Source organism: Perissodus microlepis, chromosome 11 (assembly GCF_051167445.1).
Source record: "Perissodus microlepis isolate ML-2025 ecotype Zambia chromosome 11, ASM5116744v1, whole genome shotgun sequence".
In the NCBI taxonomy this organism is placed as follows: domain Eukaryota; kingdom Metazoa; phylum Chordata; class Actinopteri; order Cichliformes; family Cichlidae; genus Perissodus; species Perissodus microlepis.
The window spans coordinates 36,137,922-36,153,007 of record NC_140471.1 but is presented as its reverse complement, the minus strand read 5'-3'; the positions used below and the strand labels follow the sequence as shown (position 1 = coordinate 36,153,007).

The 15,086-nt window shown below is 43.4% G+C and overlaps 1 protein-coding gene across 2 annotated transcripts in view; it reads left to right on the top strand.

The window, feature by feature from the left end:
- Window positions 1-15,086, top strand: part of cpne4a (copine IVa) — a 103,565-nt gene that overhangs the window by 33,923 nt on the left and 54,556 nt on the right. For both annotated transcript variants that reach the window (XM_084944552.1, XM_084944551.1), the window contains exon 3: window positions 11,461-11,640. In XM_084944552.1, the coding sequence (XP_084800678.1) occupies window positions 11,461-11,640 (180 nt within the window). The remainder of the gene's footprint in view (window positions 1-11,460; window positions 11,641-15,086) is intronic.

The window sequence follows — 15,086 nt, the reverse complement described above, 5'->3', positions numbered from 1 at the left end:
AGAGTTCTTAGTCAAAGCTGTGTCCCTCATGTCACACAGGCACTTTTATTAACATACAGCATAGATGTACATGAAAAAAACTACTCAAAAATAAATTATGAGCATTTATTAAAAACAATGCTCCATAAATAAAAGAAAACTATGTTGTTTTTGTGCATAACAAAGAGCTCACAACTGTGCAGTCAAAATGTAAACTAACAGACGCTGAGCGTAATAACAAAGACAGATTTCACAGCTGCTCTGTTCCCAACTTCTACTGCGTGACCGACAGCCTGGAGTTTGAAATCCACTTCAGGTGCCATTTATGGTCCTTATACACACACAATACGGTAATATTACGTTGAAGCACAGCACGTATCACTCCGCGAGGCTCCTCGGTAGCCGTAATGCTCCAACAATCCATCAAGCGGTGCAGCTCCGTAGCTTAGCAAAGTCGTACTAAAACATTTTTTGACAGATTGCTGAGCGCCGTGTTCCACATAAAATCGGTTCGCGGTCATCAAGCACAACCAGAATTCATACATAAGGCGCGCTGTCGATATTTGAGAGAATGAAAGGATTTTAGGCCGTGCAGGCTGCATGACGTTAGCGCGGTTAGCTCGTTAACACGTTGACGCCGTCCAGCCCCACGCACGAGGCGATGCGCAGTAACTCGTTAACGGAGATTTGCCGTGTCCATCTTGTCGCTGCCTGCAGGTGAAGCGATGGGGGAGGAGGGGGAGTTGTGTTCAGTGAAGGAGAGGCGAGGCCGAGTAACGTTGCGTAGAGACAAAAGTGGACAAAGAGAGGCAAACTTGTGGCTCCACAACTATAATTATAATGTAACATAGACTATATCCATATAAAGGATATTGTCACATCTTATATCTTGTATAAAAATATATCGATATTTTTAAAAAACTCGATATATCGCCCAGCCCTAGTAGGTAGAGTGGTGGCCCCATGATCGGAAGGTCGGGGGTTCGATTCCCCTGAACAGCTACCCTGAGGTACCCCTGAGCAAGGTACCGTCCCCACACACTGCTCCGCGGGCGCCCAATGGCTGCCCACTGCTTCACTGAGTGAGTGGGTTAAATGCAGAGAGGAATTTCCCCACGGGATCAATAAAATAAAGTACACTTTCTTTCTCCTTTCTTTTTCTTTTCTTTAACAAGCACGAGGCGTTCAGTATGTTATTTGTGGTCAATTTCTTCTTTTGTGGTTTTCTTCTCCCTTTACTGCCCCCTACAGTTCAGACTCTTGGGGCAGGCTGACGATGTTAGCGAGTGCCACAAGAAGTTTGATTTAATGTTTTGGTGGAAATAAAATAAGTTAATGGTGCTCTGCTCGCTCTGTGCTGACACACTGAGGCGTGTCACAGGCTGGGTCTCATTTTAGATTTGTGATTAGTTCATGTGTCGTTCCTGTTTAGCTTTTAGTTGAGGTTAAAGGCTGTCATTATTTATTGTTTCCTTGGTGTCTGTGTTTGGGTTCTTGTATCGTTCATCGCGTGTTAGGTCTGCTAAGCTTGTGTTGTCATGTCTAGTTTCAGTGTTTCCTGTTTTATTTTGAAGGATTCTCGTGTATTTAGTTTCACTTCCCCTGTCCTGTCACTGGGCTCATGTCAGTCAGCTGTTCATGTGTTCCTCTGTTTTCAGTGTGTCGTTGTCAGATCGTCTGCTTTGTTTTCAGGCCAAGAGTTCGTGTCAAGTTTTCTCATGTCAGGTCCTGTTGTTTTTATTTAATTCAGCTCCCAGTTTAGTTTATTGTTAGTTTTGCTTTTTGTTTGCAGTTATTTGGCTCGTTTTTGGTTATTCAAGTCACGTTTTGTTTCGTCTGCATTTGGGTCCATCTTTCCCTCTACACACAGTCAGCCCCCTGATTGTGACAGACTGTCAGGTGTACCTGAGGATAATCACCTGGATGTGATGTTTGGCCTCATCGTCCCGCTGCAGGATCTCTGCTCTGAGGCTCTGTTACAGGTGAGCTGCTCAGGCTGCTGCAGCCTGTCTGTCGACTAACACAGCGCCTGGGTCAATCAGGGTCTCCGCCATCATCATCATCGTCGTCGTCGGATGTGAAGCAGAATTTGCTCATCGTCTCTCCTGTGAGTCTGACCTGCTCTGTGTGTGATGCTCAGCAGACGAGTCAGCGCCGACGTGATAAACATGTGGAAACAACAGAAACATGAGTTTGTCTCCTGGAAACCCAAAGAAGCGAAACGCTGCTTTCATAGTTGGTGCTGAAGTCTCTGCTTTTGACTTTTGGCTCGATTTGGTCGATTTTCTCCTGAAGCTTTTGCGTGTTTGCAGCTTCACATTAATGAGAATAAAAAGTGTAACCGTGGCGTTTCTGCTGAAGCAGCTCTCTGATTGGCTCAACAGATTTACTTCAGTCTTTATTCTTTTGTCTTCACCTGGACGACCGAGTCATTTGTTAGATGGGTTTTTTGTGAGGATCTACAGGTGTGTTTATTAATATTCGTGTAACTTCTGAGCTCTGCCTCAGTTTTGACCTCAGATCAGTGGGAAAAATGTTATTTTCACTTTAACTTTGAGCAGCTGAAAGAGGAACGACAGGTAGATGGAACAGATCTGCTCAGCTTCAGTGCTCACTTTCTGTTTTCCTGTCTTCTTTTCTAATCTGCTCCTGACTTTATTTTTGAGGCTGAACACATTAAAGATACCATCAACCCTTTTAAGCACATAACTAGTTTTAAATCCCGCTAGAATTGCAACCACATAAGCTAGCGCAATAATTAAAAGCACTGACAACAACAAAAACACTATAATCCAGAAACGCACTTTGCTGATCTGATCAGCTGTTCATAGCACTTCCTACGTTGGAATTAACATCAGTGCGGACTCGCACACGCCCGCCATTACCTGCCAAAAGTGGAAGTGACGTCACTCAAAAATGAAACTATGAAGACACTATAAATAAATTTCCTGTGGTTGGAAATTATTTTGTGCAACTTTTTTGCATTTACAGTTTTGAGGAATAACAATAATAATAATAATAACAATCAGAGATGGGCGCGTTACTGTAATCCGATTACTTTTTTTAAGTAATGAGTAAAGTAAGGGATTACTATTGCAAAAACGGTAATTAGATTACCGTTACTTTCCCGTAGGAACGCTGCGTTACTGCGTTACTAAAACCGTGATTTTTTGCGAGAATGTCTCATGACAGTGACGTAAGCGAGTGCGACGTTCGTGACAACAGCTGTGCGCAGATCAACAATGGATCATATATCGAGTGCGGAGAGAGTATGAGCTGCAGCGTTTAAAGCGTGGAAGTACTGACCTTACTTTGAGTTTGATTCCATAAAAAGTGACAAAAACATTAGCGTCTGTTGTTCGTGGGAAGAAAACTTCTTTTTACAGCGAAAAAAACCCCTAAACTTCCGAGCAAGCACCGAGTAGCTACGACGTAATGGGAAACTCACAGAGAAACTCGTGGATTCTTCCACTGACCGCTGCAGCTCACCTGCACCAGGGTAAACCTCCGCCTGCCCCACTCCTGCTTTACAGGTGAAAATAGAGCAACAGGACCGCTAGTCTTTGATTTTATTTATTTTCTGCTGTGTTTTACTTGCATCTATTTGAAAGACTGAGTGTAAACACACAAAATATTTTATTTTATGTGCTGGAATGTGCAGAAAATAGGTTTAAATGTTAAACTAATTTCTTCCAGTCAGAGAATGTTGCAGATAATTAAATTTTTGCTTGATGCATAAAGTTAAAAGATTAAAACTAATAAAACAAGTTTTAAAAAGAGACTTTTCCATTTGATTACATTTTGTATGATGGATTATGCAGAAAAAGTAGAATTGAGCTGAAAGATCTATCACTTTATCACCTGTTCAGGTTGTAAATCGTGTTTTTAAAAAGTAACTAAGTAACTAAGTACTTAATTACTTTTGAAAATAAGTAATCAGTAAAGTAACGGGATTACTTTTTTGGGGAAGTAATCAGTAATTAGTTACTGATTACTTTTTTCAAGTAACTTGACCAACACTGATAACAACTAGAGATGGCACCATACCACTTTTTTATGTCCGATACCGATATCATAAATTTGGATATCTGCCGATACCGATATGAATCCGATATAGTGTTTTTTAATCAATAAAACGTTTTTTAATATCTTGCTGCATTTTGTATAAGTTTACACTCAAGTTTAAATAAGCAACAACACTAAAGCTATTCTGTTATACCCGTATGTAAAAAATACACTGCGCCCAAAATATTTCATAGTTCAGCAAAACTGATCAATCTAATAAACTTAAACCTGCAGCATCCTCCCTATTCTGGTATTTTAAAGAGCACTTAGCAGAAATATTAAGCAACCTAACTAACAGGGTTTCAAACTCCCAGCAAAAAAAAAATAGGGAACCACCCCCCACCCTCCACCTCATGATGCTTAATCGAGGTAATCAAATTTAATTTGATGCAGTGTGAAAAAAAAAATGCACAGAAATAAATTATTTTTCAAGAATAATTAAATAGATTCAACATCTTTCTTCAACAGAACTGCAGACTGCACAGATGGTTCCCAAAGGAAAAAGTACTACAGCTTACTAGGGTATATTAGACTTAACAGTTACTATATACAGTAATGGACTTCTATATATTTTACATCAGATTAAAACTTTGGGTGTCAGATTCAGATAATTATTTATTAAAAGCTCGACATTTTAAATGAGAATAAGAAAGAAAAGTATGTCTTTGTGCCCCCTTTTCCCTGTTAATGCCCTATCGGCCCCCCTGGCTAAACTTTGCTAGATCCGCCCCTGCACAGTTACCAGCCGTCAGCTGCGTAGAAAAAGATAATAGTGCTGCTGTTGTTCAGCTGCTGGTTTCCTCTTTCTGGTGAGAAGTGGGCCAAAAACTAAGAAGAGAGACGGACTCGCGACAGAAAAGCCGATCAGCTGATCATTGATCAGTTTCATGATTTAAGTAGCAGCAGGAGAGAGAGAGAGAGAGGCAGTCGCTCCATATATCGGTTGTTAAGCTTAACGTGGGAATGCTTTACAAACATTCAGAGATGAACTTACACACTTGCTTTACTTCTCTCTGGGATAACTTCCTCGGAGATGAAATGCTGGTTTGGTAGCGAGGCTACAAATACACACAGCCGCTCTATCACGTGATGCACACTACTCCCACGGACTACGGTTATGAGCCGAGTTACGCCGTGTAGCAAGTTTTGTGAGGTGTTTTCATGATATTTAATGGATCGGATTACATTTTTTATTTCTCGCCGATATCCAATCCAGTAATTTACGTCAGTATCGGACCGATACGTAATATCGGATCGGTCCATCTCTAATAACAACAACAACAACAACAACGATGATGGATTGCATTTATAGAGAGCTTTTCGAGACCCTCAAAGCGCTCTGCAGTTCCACTATTCATTCACTCTCACATTCACACACTGGTGGAGGCAGCTACCTCTGACATTTCTGTAACTACAAATATGTGTAAAATAAAAGAACAAAAAACCAAAAATGATTTTAATTTTTATTGCAGTTTATGTAGTTACTCTGGACTTAATGCAAACATATGATTCAAATCTGGGATGTAACGGTTGGATTGATGTACAGCAACTTGAAATGCTTGAAACAATGGCAGCATGTAAAAATATAAAGAGAAGGTAAAAGTTAAGTTCAGATTTGAAAAATGATTTCCTGTGCGTGCACACCAGTGACAGTGACGGCGTGCTGGACTTTGCTTGAGCTTCGGTTTTCCGCACTCTTCACGCGTGGTTGTGGTTCAGGAAGCGAGCGCAGAGCGCTTCCATCACCGCGCTTTGCAGCAACACCATCCCAGCAGAAGCCAGCGTATCCATGACTGTGATTGTGACTCGTGAATGATGTCACACAGTATTTCTGCTTTGATTGGTGCTTTCTAAGAAAACAAACATTTTGGGGCCTGACGACACCCCAGGCTCTGGAACTGCACCTCAGCTCCGTGGACTCTTGAAAAGCAGCTAAACTCGTTCAACACTCGGTGTTTATATTTTTAGCCTTTTTGTTGTGAATCACTTTGTGAGTTTTATCTGTTATATTAATAACATTTTACTGGAACGGACGCGGCCTCGCAGGCATGGCACAGGAGTGGGATACATCTGATCAGGGATTTGTTCTTTGGCATATTTGCATCCTTTGAATAACTACCAGGGAAATTTACACACACACACACACACACACACACACACACACACACACACACACACACACACACACACACACACACAGTGTAGATAATAAGGACATCATTTCCCAGATTTATGGATTCATTTGTGAGATGTTGCCTCATCAGCAGACCCTTTCAGATGGAAGCTGACACTAGCTGTGCATCGCCTCCATTACACTAAAGTGAACTCTGGCATGAATCAGCTTCAGTCCTCCTGTTGTGCTCACGCTCAGTGCATTCTGGCTTTTAGTCGGATCCTCTGACTGCCATCATTACTGTGAGCTTCAAATGCTACCTGCTCAATAATTATCTATAACGCCGTTTCTCTCGCTCTTCATCTTGTTTCTGTAAACTGGAACGGTCCTGAGTCCCCCTCAGATGGCCCAGGGATGTGACATTTGAGGTTTGGGAAATTAAATATGAACTAAAAGGAACCAATGATGAGTTTAATGATGATGATGATGTGTGTGTTTCTTTTTGTTGAGTTTTATATCCTCCCTTTTTAATGTCATTCATATTCACACACTGACCGTATCTGGACAGAACGGTAATATGTGGTAATCTGAGTATTACTGTATAATATGACTACATTTAATAAAGAAAAAAAGGAAGTCTCTCAGGAAGTGCCCGCCCCTCAGCTTCCAGATGAGCTTCATGGATGAGATGATGTGTGAGAGGAGAGCAGTTTGAAGGTTTGAACATCCTTCGCGTTCTGTCCCGTGTTCGCTGTTCTGTGTCACGTCTGCTGACGCAGACGCCATGGCGTGAGGAGAATGTGGACCCAAATGCAGCCACAGAGACGAGGGTGGATGATAACGAAAAGTGAGCCTTTATTTCTGGCAAAACACTGCAAACAGAAGTGAGAGAACTAACAAAAGCCCAGACTGGGGAAAACTATAACACATAACCTGAGGACGAAGACCAGAAGCAAGGCCTGAGAAACCAGGAAATGCAGAGGCAGCACGGAGGAAGATGGAGGAACGGAGGGAACACAGCTGTGAACAATCAGACATGACGAGACCGGGAGGAAGCAAAACCGAATACACTGACACGGGACGCAGACTGTCAAAGTAAAACAGGAAACACACGAACACAGAGGCAACGACGACTAGACGTAACACAAGGGACACAAAGGAGGCGCAGTAACAAAACCTAAAGACCAAAAAACACTAAACAATGGCTAAAGGACATGAACCCACTAAATCACAGAATGCAGATAATAGCAGCACAAACCACCGAGTCTCCAGACGCAGGGTCACATTTGCATGTTTCAGGTTTTGCAGTGAGGACGGGTTCTTGTGGTCTGTGCTTACTTCAGTCTCTTGGTGTTGTGGGACGCCTCCTCGACCCGGATGTTCTCCCAGTGTTGCTCGGTCTCAGCTCTGGGAGGGGCGGGGGGTCTGTTCTGGTCCTGCTGTTCCAGGTTTCAGCTTGGAGTCCAGCCCGGTCCAGTCCAGAACTCGGTCCTCGTGCTCTTCTTTTACGTTTCAGGGTTGCTGTCGCAGCTTTGTTGGCTCGCTTGGCAGCATCCAAAGCCTTGCTCATGGGCACGTGTGGAAAGTGAAACATTTATTGGCTTCCATGTATTAGACAGTGCTGCAGGTGCAGGTATGAAACACTTGTCTTCAGTTTTTCCTGAAACAAATTCAGATTTCATCTCTCACAGTTCAGACTCTTTGCAGTGAAACGTGCAGCAGCTGAATTTATGATCAGAGCGGGACCTTCATCTTCATGCTGACATCTTCTCTTTATCATAAACTGCTCATTTGTTTTACAGAGGAAACAAAAAAGCCTTGACGGATGCTTGAACGCTTCTGTTCCTGACTAATGAGAGACGCCAAGACTGCAGATCTTCAGGACCTTTTGTTTTCACATCAAACTGCTGAGCGAACCTGTGGGATGATTTCCTGCTTTCAGATGTTTCGGAGCCAGCGGAGCTCTTACACTCGTTCTCAGACACTCGCAGGACGTCGGGTTTCCTCTCACGCTCCACGCTGGATTTCTTTTCAGCTGATTCACCATCTGTCCCTTAAAACGAGGAGACGAGGATGACTCTGACTGTTGGACGAGGACTTCGACTGCACGCAGCTTCTCAGCAGCTCGCTGCTAATTTAAGACTTCATCACTTCCTGACCACAGTCACTTTCCTGCTCTGACTTATGGATCAGATCTCACACTGTGATCCTTAGAGCTGCACGTTTTACACCACGGGGAGTGTGGACTCACACAGTCAGTGTGTGACTCACACAGTCAGTCACACACTGACTGTGTGAGTCAGTAGGAGAAACAATAACGTATATTGTACTCGTACACTGATTACTGTGGACATACATCTCCCCACAAATTGATGTGTGCTGATAAAAACAGACTGAATCCATTGAAAATACATAGAAGTGATGAGAGTTTGTGGAAGGCGCCATCTTGCCCTTCATGTTGAATGTAGTGGTTTCACATCATATGTACTCTTAGATTTAAAGATCACAAGTAGCTCTTTTAAACGGTGACCATTTAACATTTGTACGTGTACAGTTTCACCATGTCGTTCTCCTCCTTCACCTCCCCTCAGCTGTGTGGCAGGAAGGATGTAGGACCCAAACCCAGGACTCATACACAGAGAGGAAACTCAAAACAGCTTTATTGCTGGAAAAACTCGAGCGATGAATACAACAAACTGAACTGGGAACTAGAAAACAAACCAGGAACAGAACATTGAGAAATTACTGGGAACACAAAGGAAACACTCAGCCATGAGGGTGTGCGATGGTTAAATACACAAGGGAAACACAGCTGGGACTAATCTGACACAACGAGACGGGGAGGACCCAAAACTGAATATACTCACACAGAACTATCAAAATAAAACAGGAAACCAGAGGCTGACACTGAAATTGACAGAACATAAGGAACAGAGGGAGCACAGAGACAAGAGTAACAAACTACGACATGGAGACACGACTGAGCGTGGGACATGGAACAAACATGAAGACAGAACCAAACCTACATTAGAGACACGACACACTAAACATGGAACAAAACCTACGAACTAGAAATCAGAAAGCACTGAAGAACTCAGAGCCAGAAAATACAAAAAGCTAAACCACCAGAAAAGCACAAAATCACAGAAAATCAAAGAATCCAAACATCAACACTGGGTCACCTGACTCAGGACCATCATCACCTCAAGCCTCGTCTCCTGAACTGAAGTCAGGCCTCTAAAATGCTCCTCCCCCTTTTGTGAGTGTGGACGCTTCCTCTCTTTGCTCTTTAAATGCGTTGCTTCTTTTACTGATTTTTATTGATTTTTATGCTGATTTTTTCCCTTTTTCCCGTGTGAGCTTACCTGCGATAGCTTCTGGACACTTATAGATCATTAGGACTAAAGTGTTCTTAACAGAAACAGCAACATTTTTATAGTTACCTTATCCTCAGCACTCCGTGTGTCTGTGGCCTAGACACAGCTGAAGCCTGATTACAGCGTCTGGGCACCAAACAGCCTCAATAGCCTGGAAAGGTGCTAACCGCTAGGCTAACTAGCAACAAGATGCCTTCCCTCTCCACAGATGACTACCACAGCCTCCTGCAGAAGATTGCAGTACTGGAGACTGGCCTTCACTTCCTACGAGACAGAGAAGCTCTTCTACCCCTGTATACGGGAGGAAACAGGACTGGACAACCGTGAATAGGAAGGTTAACAACAAACCTCCAAAACAACTGATTGTGAAACTGCAGAACAGATTTGCTCCATTATCAAAGGACCCTGGATCTATATCAGAAACCATCCATCTAAAAGTAGCCATCTGAAAATCTGTTGAAAAGTAAAAGGCCACAGGGAAAGCTAAAGGCTAGGCCTGATGCTGGTCTTTAAAGCTCTGAATGGTTTAGGACCAAAATACATCAGTGACCTCCTGAGCCAGTATGAACCTTCCAGATCCCTCAGGTCATCTGGATCCGGTTTTTTATCAGTTCCCAGAGTCAGAACCAGACACGGAGAAGCTGCATTCAGCTTTTATGCTCCACATATCTGGAACAAACTCCCAGAAAGCCTCAGATCAGCTGAAACACTCAGTTTATTTAAATCCAGGTTGAAGACTCACCTGTTCTCAGCTGCATTTGAATAAAGCACCAAATCCAACAACACCTGGTGATAAGCTAACATTATACCAGCTAATGTCACGCGTCCTAAAAAATAAACAGTTTGATTACGTTCTCACATCATATGTTTGTTCACTAAATGTCCAAGTCCAACAATATGAGATCCACGTTAAAGACAGTTTTCATAACACAGTCTAGCAGAAGCTAGCAGAAGCTAGCAGAAGCTAGCAGAAGCTAGCAGAAGCTAGCAGAAGCTAGCAGAAGCTAGCAGAAGCTAGCAGAAGCTAGCAGAAGCTAGCAGAAGCTAGCAGCTACATCATAACATCAGCACTTACTGACGTAAAAGTTCAGGATGTTTTCACAGGTCAGACAGAAGTGAGCTTCACTTTATCCTGTTTTAGATAAAAAGATTAAAAAGAAAACAAAAACCAACTCTCATTTGAGTTTACATTTATTTAACCAAAAAAAAAGTTTTCATTGATGTAATTTACACAGAAAAATAATTAAGTAATAAAATAATGTTAAAGTTTAAAACAAAGATTGAGAAAAAGAAGAAATTCTGAGACTGTGCCAACAAAGCCTGCCCTTCAAAACCGTCACTAGATGCAGTGATGTGGGACTGCACCGGGTGAAATGCTCCCTGTTAGCCCAGGTTAGTCACTCTGACTCCCCCAACGTGTGAAAACTATGACCTTCAACTTGAATTTGATTTAGAAAGCAGACAACGTCTCCGACTGCAAACTCAGGCTGACGGGCTGGATGCTGAGCCACGATGACTCCAGAGTTCAGGCTGAGTTGCTAAAATTTCTCCCAGAGACGCCGCGGGCGATAAAGAGGGACTCAGCATTTAGAGTCTGAACCTGAACATGCTTCTGATCTGTGGCTCGTTCGCTGTGAAGACGCGCTTACCTTTGATGGTTGCTGGAGTCCTTCAGACTTCTACACAATGCTGCTTCTGCTGCACCTGCTAGTGTTCTAAAAAACCGATGTAATGCAGTCATGATTCCTCATGACTCTGGAAAATTAATAATCACACATATTTGTGCACGACAGGAATGAAAGAATGAAAAGTCGCACCTTGGATTAGCTTTCATACCACTCATGTTCATGTAATATTTGCAGTAAACGTGCAGGTGCAAGCCATCGAGCAATAACTCACGTTATTTCGTCCTTTGGTGTCCTGCAGGTGGATCGGACGGAGGTGATCCGCAGCTGCGTCAACCCTACCTACTCAAAGGTTTTCACGCTGGACTTTTATTTTGAAGAGGTGCAGCGTCTGCGCTTCGAGCTGTACGACATCAACAGCAGCCACAACGGCCTGAAGGAGGCGATCTTCCTGGGATCGGTGGAGTGCACGCTGGGACAGGTGAGTCACAGTTCCCTCTTTATTATTTATGGTCTTTATTTAACTTCAAGCCTCCCGTCAGACGATCTTACTTCCATTTAAGAAACTTCTCTGAAACAGTTGAATGAAAACTGAAGTTTCTATTTTTCCACACACCTGACAAATAGCTGAGAGCCAATGAAAACAAGTAAACAGGAATAAATGAGCCTGAGTGTCACGAAACTGAAGAGTGAGACTGAGATCTGCCAGAGGACGCCTGCCGTGTGTGTGTGTGCTTTCACAGGTAAACATTAGGAAGCTGTCAGTCATCAGCCTCACTTCAGCTGAAGGTCTGAACGGCTCTTTTTGTTCCCAGTGAAGTTTGTAACACCGACAGACTTCCAAAGCTTCTGCTAATAGATCAGCACTTCAGAAAAACATCAGTAAACAGAAGTCTGAGCTTCTCTTCGGGCTTCTTTTCTTTTCTCGATGAAAAGCTAATTGTTTGCCGTGTTTTTGTCAGCCAGCAGCTTTTCAGAGACTCCATTACAGCCTGCGTGCAGCAGACACAATAAAGTGGGAATAAAACACATTCGTGTGTGTGTGTGTGTGTGTGTGTGTGTGTTTCGCTCACTGAAGTTGTGGAATGACCGGTTCATGCACGCTCTCACAACATTTATAAAAATCTGACTTGATAAAAATCATTATTTGTCTGCCTGAGACACAAAATGAGTTTTCAGCCTCTCCACATGACACACGTGTGTTTGCTAACCGAGCAGCAGCTGACGAGGCTGAAAGTCATAATCCAGCTTTTTTCAGAACGTTTTCACTACAAACTACACCTGAAAATCTGAACTTCTATGTTCAGATGTTCATGTTTAAACTTAATCTGCAGTTCCTCTTGTGTCCACTAGAGGCACCAAAAGTGTCTCCCATGTAAAAAAGCTCAATATTACAGCAGTTTGTTTTTAAGTGTACATTTGGGGGTTTGGTGCTGATAGATGGATGGAAAAAGAAAAAATAGCTCAAAGAAAAAGACAAAACACTGAATGTGTAACAGCTCGTCACATGGATCCCTGTAAAAGCCCAGTGCCTGATGGGTAAGCATCATCTGTCAGTGTTCAGAGTTAAGCCCATTCCAGATATACAACATTCCCTCTGTAAATCGGTTGCTAGAGGAAATTCCAGGCTCTGGTTGCCTAGGTCAGCGGTCCCCAACCCCTGGGCCTCGGCCCGGTACCGGTCCGTGAGTCGTTTGGTACCGGGCCGCGAGAGTTGAGGCTCAGGTGTGAAATGTACGGTTTTCAGGGTTTTTATCAGTTTTCAGCGTTATTTTGTTATCGTTTTTATCGTTAACTCGGTTTTCCTGGGTCTTTTCACGTGTGTTATGAATAAATCTTCTTTTTTTTGGTACCAGTTTTATTTTGTTGTATTCATCCGCGACACCTTAAAGGCCGGTCCGTGAAAATATTGTCGGGCATGAACCGGTCCGTGGCGCGAAAAAGGTTGGGGACCGCTGGCCTAGGTAACCCTCATGTGTCAATCACAGCAGTATCCTTCCCTCTAATTGGCTGTCACTTCAGTTGTTTGCATCCAAGTTGAGAACCTGGAAATTTACATTGCCAGCAGTTATTTCACTGGTTGTTGCCTGAAGGTTGAAGGAACGTATTTTTACCCAAACAAGGATCTAGTACCTGGAATGAGGATCGTCAACAGACGGACGTCTATGTTCAAGCCATAGATGGATGAAGTCAGTGGAACGTCACCCACTTGTGAGCTGAAACCATATGTGGTGAGCGGCTGTGAGGAAGCAGGTTACATATGCAGGATAATTCAGCTGAAATGAGTGACTGAGCCCCGAAACTCATCAGGAAGGTGTTGACTGATCTGGTCTAGACCAGTGTTTCCCAACCACTGAAATGATCCGGTGTACCGTGGAAGATTGTCTGGTTCCACCTGATTAGGTGGAACGCCGACCCTGAAGGCTCTAGCATGAGTAATGGTCAGAAGAAAGCAAAAAAGGTACACTGGGGACAAACCGAGCGCTTTCCACCACACCTGTTTCGCTGGGGAAAAGTATCAATATGCTTTTTGTGACATTTTTGTTTGGTGGTGTGCCGTGCGATTTTTCTAATGGGAAATATGTGCCGTGGCTCCAAAAGGGTGGGAAACACTGGTCTAGGCAAGAACGTTTTCCCGTTGTCTTCCATAGACCGGGGAGTCTTTGTTCAACCACAGGTTTCGCCCCCTGGTGGCCTTGAAGCAGAATGCAGGTCCTCCACTACATTTGTCTGTGGTTCAGTGTGTCTTCCAGTGTTGCCGACTTAGCAACTTTGTCGCTATATTTAGCGAGTTTTCAGACCCTTTGAGTGACATTTTTTCTAAAGAGCGACTAGCGACAGATCTGGCAACTTTTTCTGGTGTTATTGGAGACTTATTGACAGGTGGTGGACTTAGCTCGCTTGTTCACTTTGTTTGCTCGACTCTATGTGGAGTCTGTGCCGGCGTCTGAGCTGTTGAACTTTGTGATTAGTCTAACCTGGCACGAGCTAATGTTTGAGACTGCTGAGGGACGGCTTGTGGGAGTGAGCTCAAGTGTCGCCAAACGAATCAAATCAACAGGAATAATTTCACATGAATCATCTGAAACGTCTGTTTTAAATGTGGCTCAAGGAAAACACAGGAATTAGCTCGCTGACCTGATCGCAGACGTTTTCAGCCTGACTAAATGCAGTGGTGCGTTACTGCGACGACCGTGTGGAGGATGCGTTCAGGATATTTCAGGTTGATGGTCGGCTGCGTTCAGTCCTTTTACTTTGAGATGTTTTCTGGAGAAGACAATGGTCTTTGTTCACAGAGACTGCAGCTTCGCTTTGTTTCTAAGTGAAGTTCTGCCAACTGTGAGTAAATGCCAGTCAGATAGCAGAGTGGCAACAGGCAGCCATCTGCTGTCATTACCAAAGTTTGTGCTGAAACAAAGTTTTCAGTTCGAGAAAAACATTGGAGTCGGGCTCCAGACGCAGCATCTCTTATTAAAATCACCTAAATTCAGTCTGCGCTATAATGAAAAGATAAATCCACACATAATGCAGTCCGAGGGAATCTACGTGTTGTTTGGTGTTTTGTTCGAAGAGCTAAAGAATCCGATGAACAGACAGATTTTCCACCTGCTGTTGGTCTCATTAAAAACTGAAGTCGGGAAGTCTGTCAGCTGAGCCTCGTTGTGGATTTCCTTCCGACTGTTTTCAGTTTCCTGCAGGGAAGTAAAAATGTGTTGGAAGAGTTTTAACACACTTATCTGAAGAAGATGATGAGGAGAAGGAGCCAAGTGGGTGATGAAACAATCAGCTCGGATGACTGCGGAAAGTCGGGAAAAGCCTCCTCCTCACCATCGTCTTTGTTTCTGCCAGCAGCGTCAGTTCTGCCAGCTCGTTCAGCAGCCAGATGGCTGACGGAGCACCGCAGGTTTTTAACGGGCCTGGAAGTAG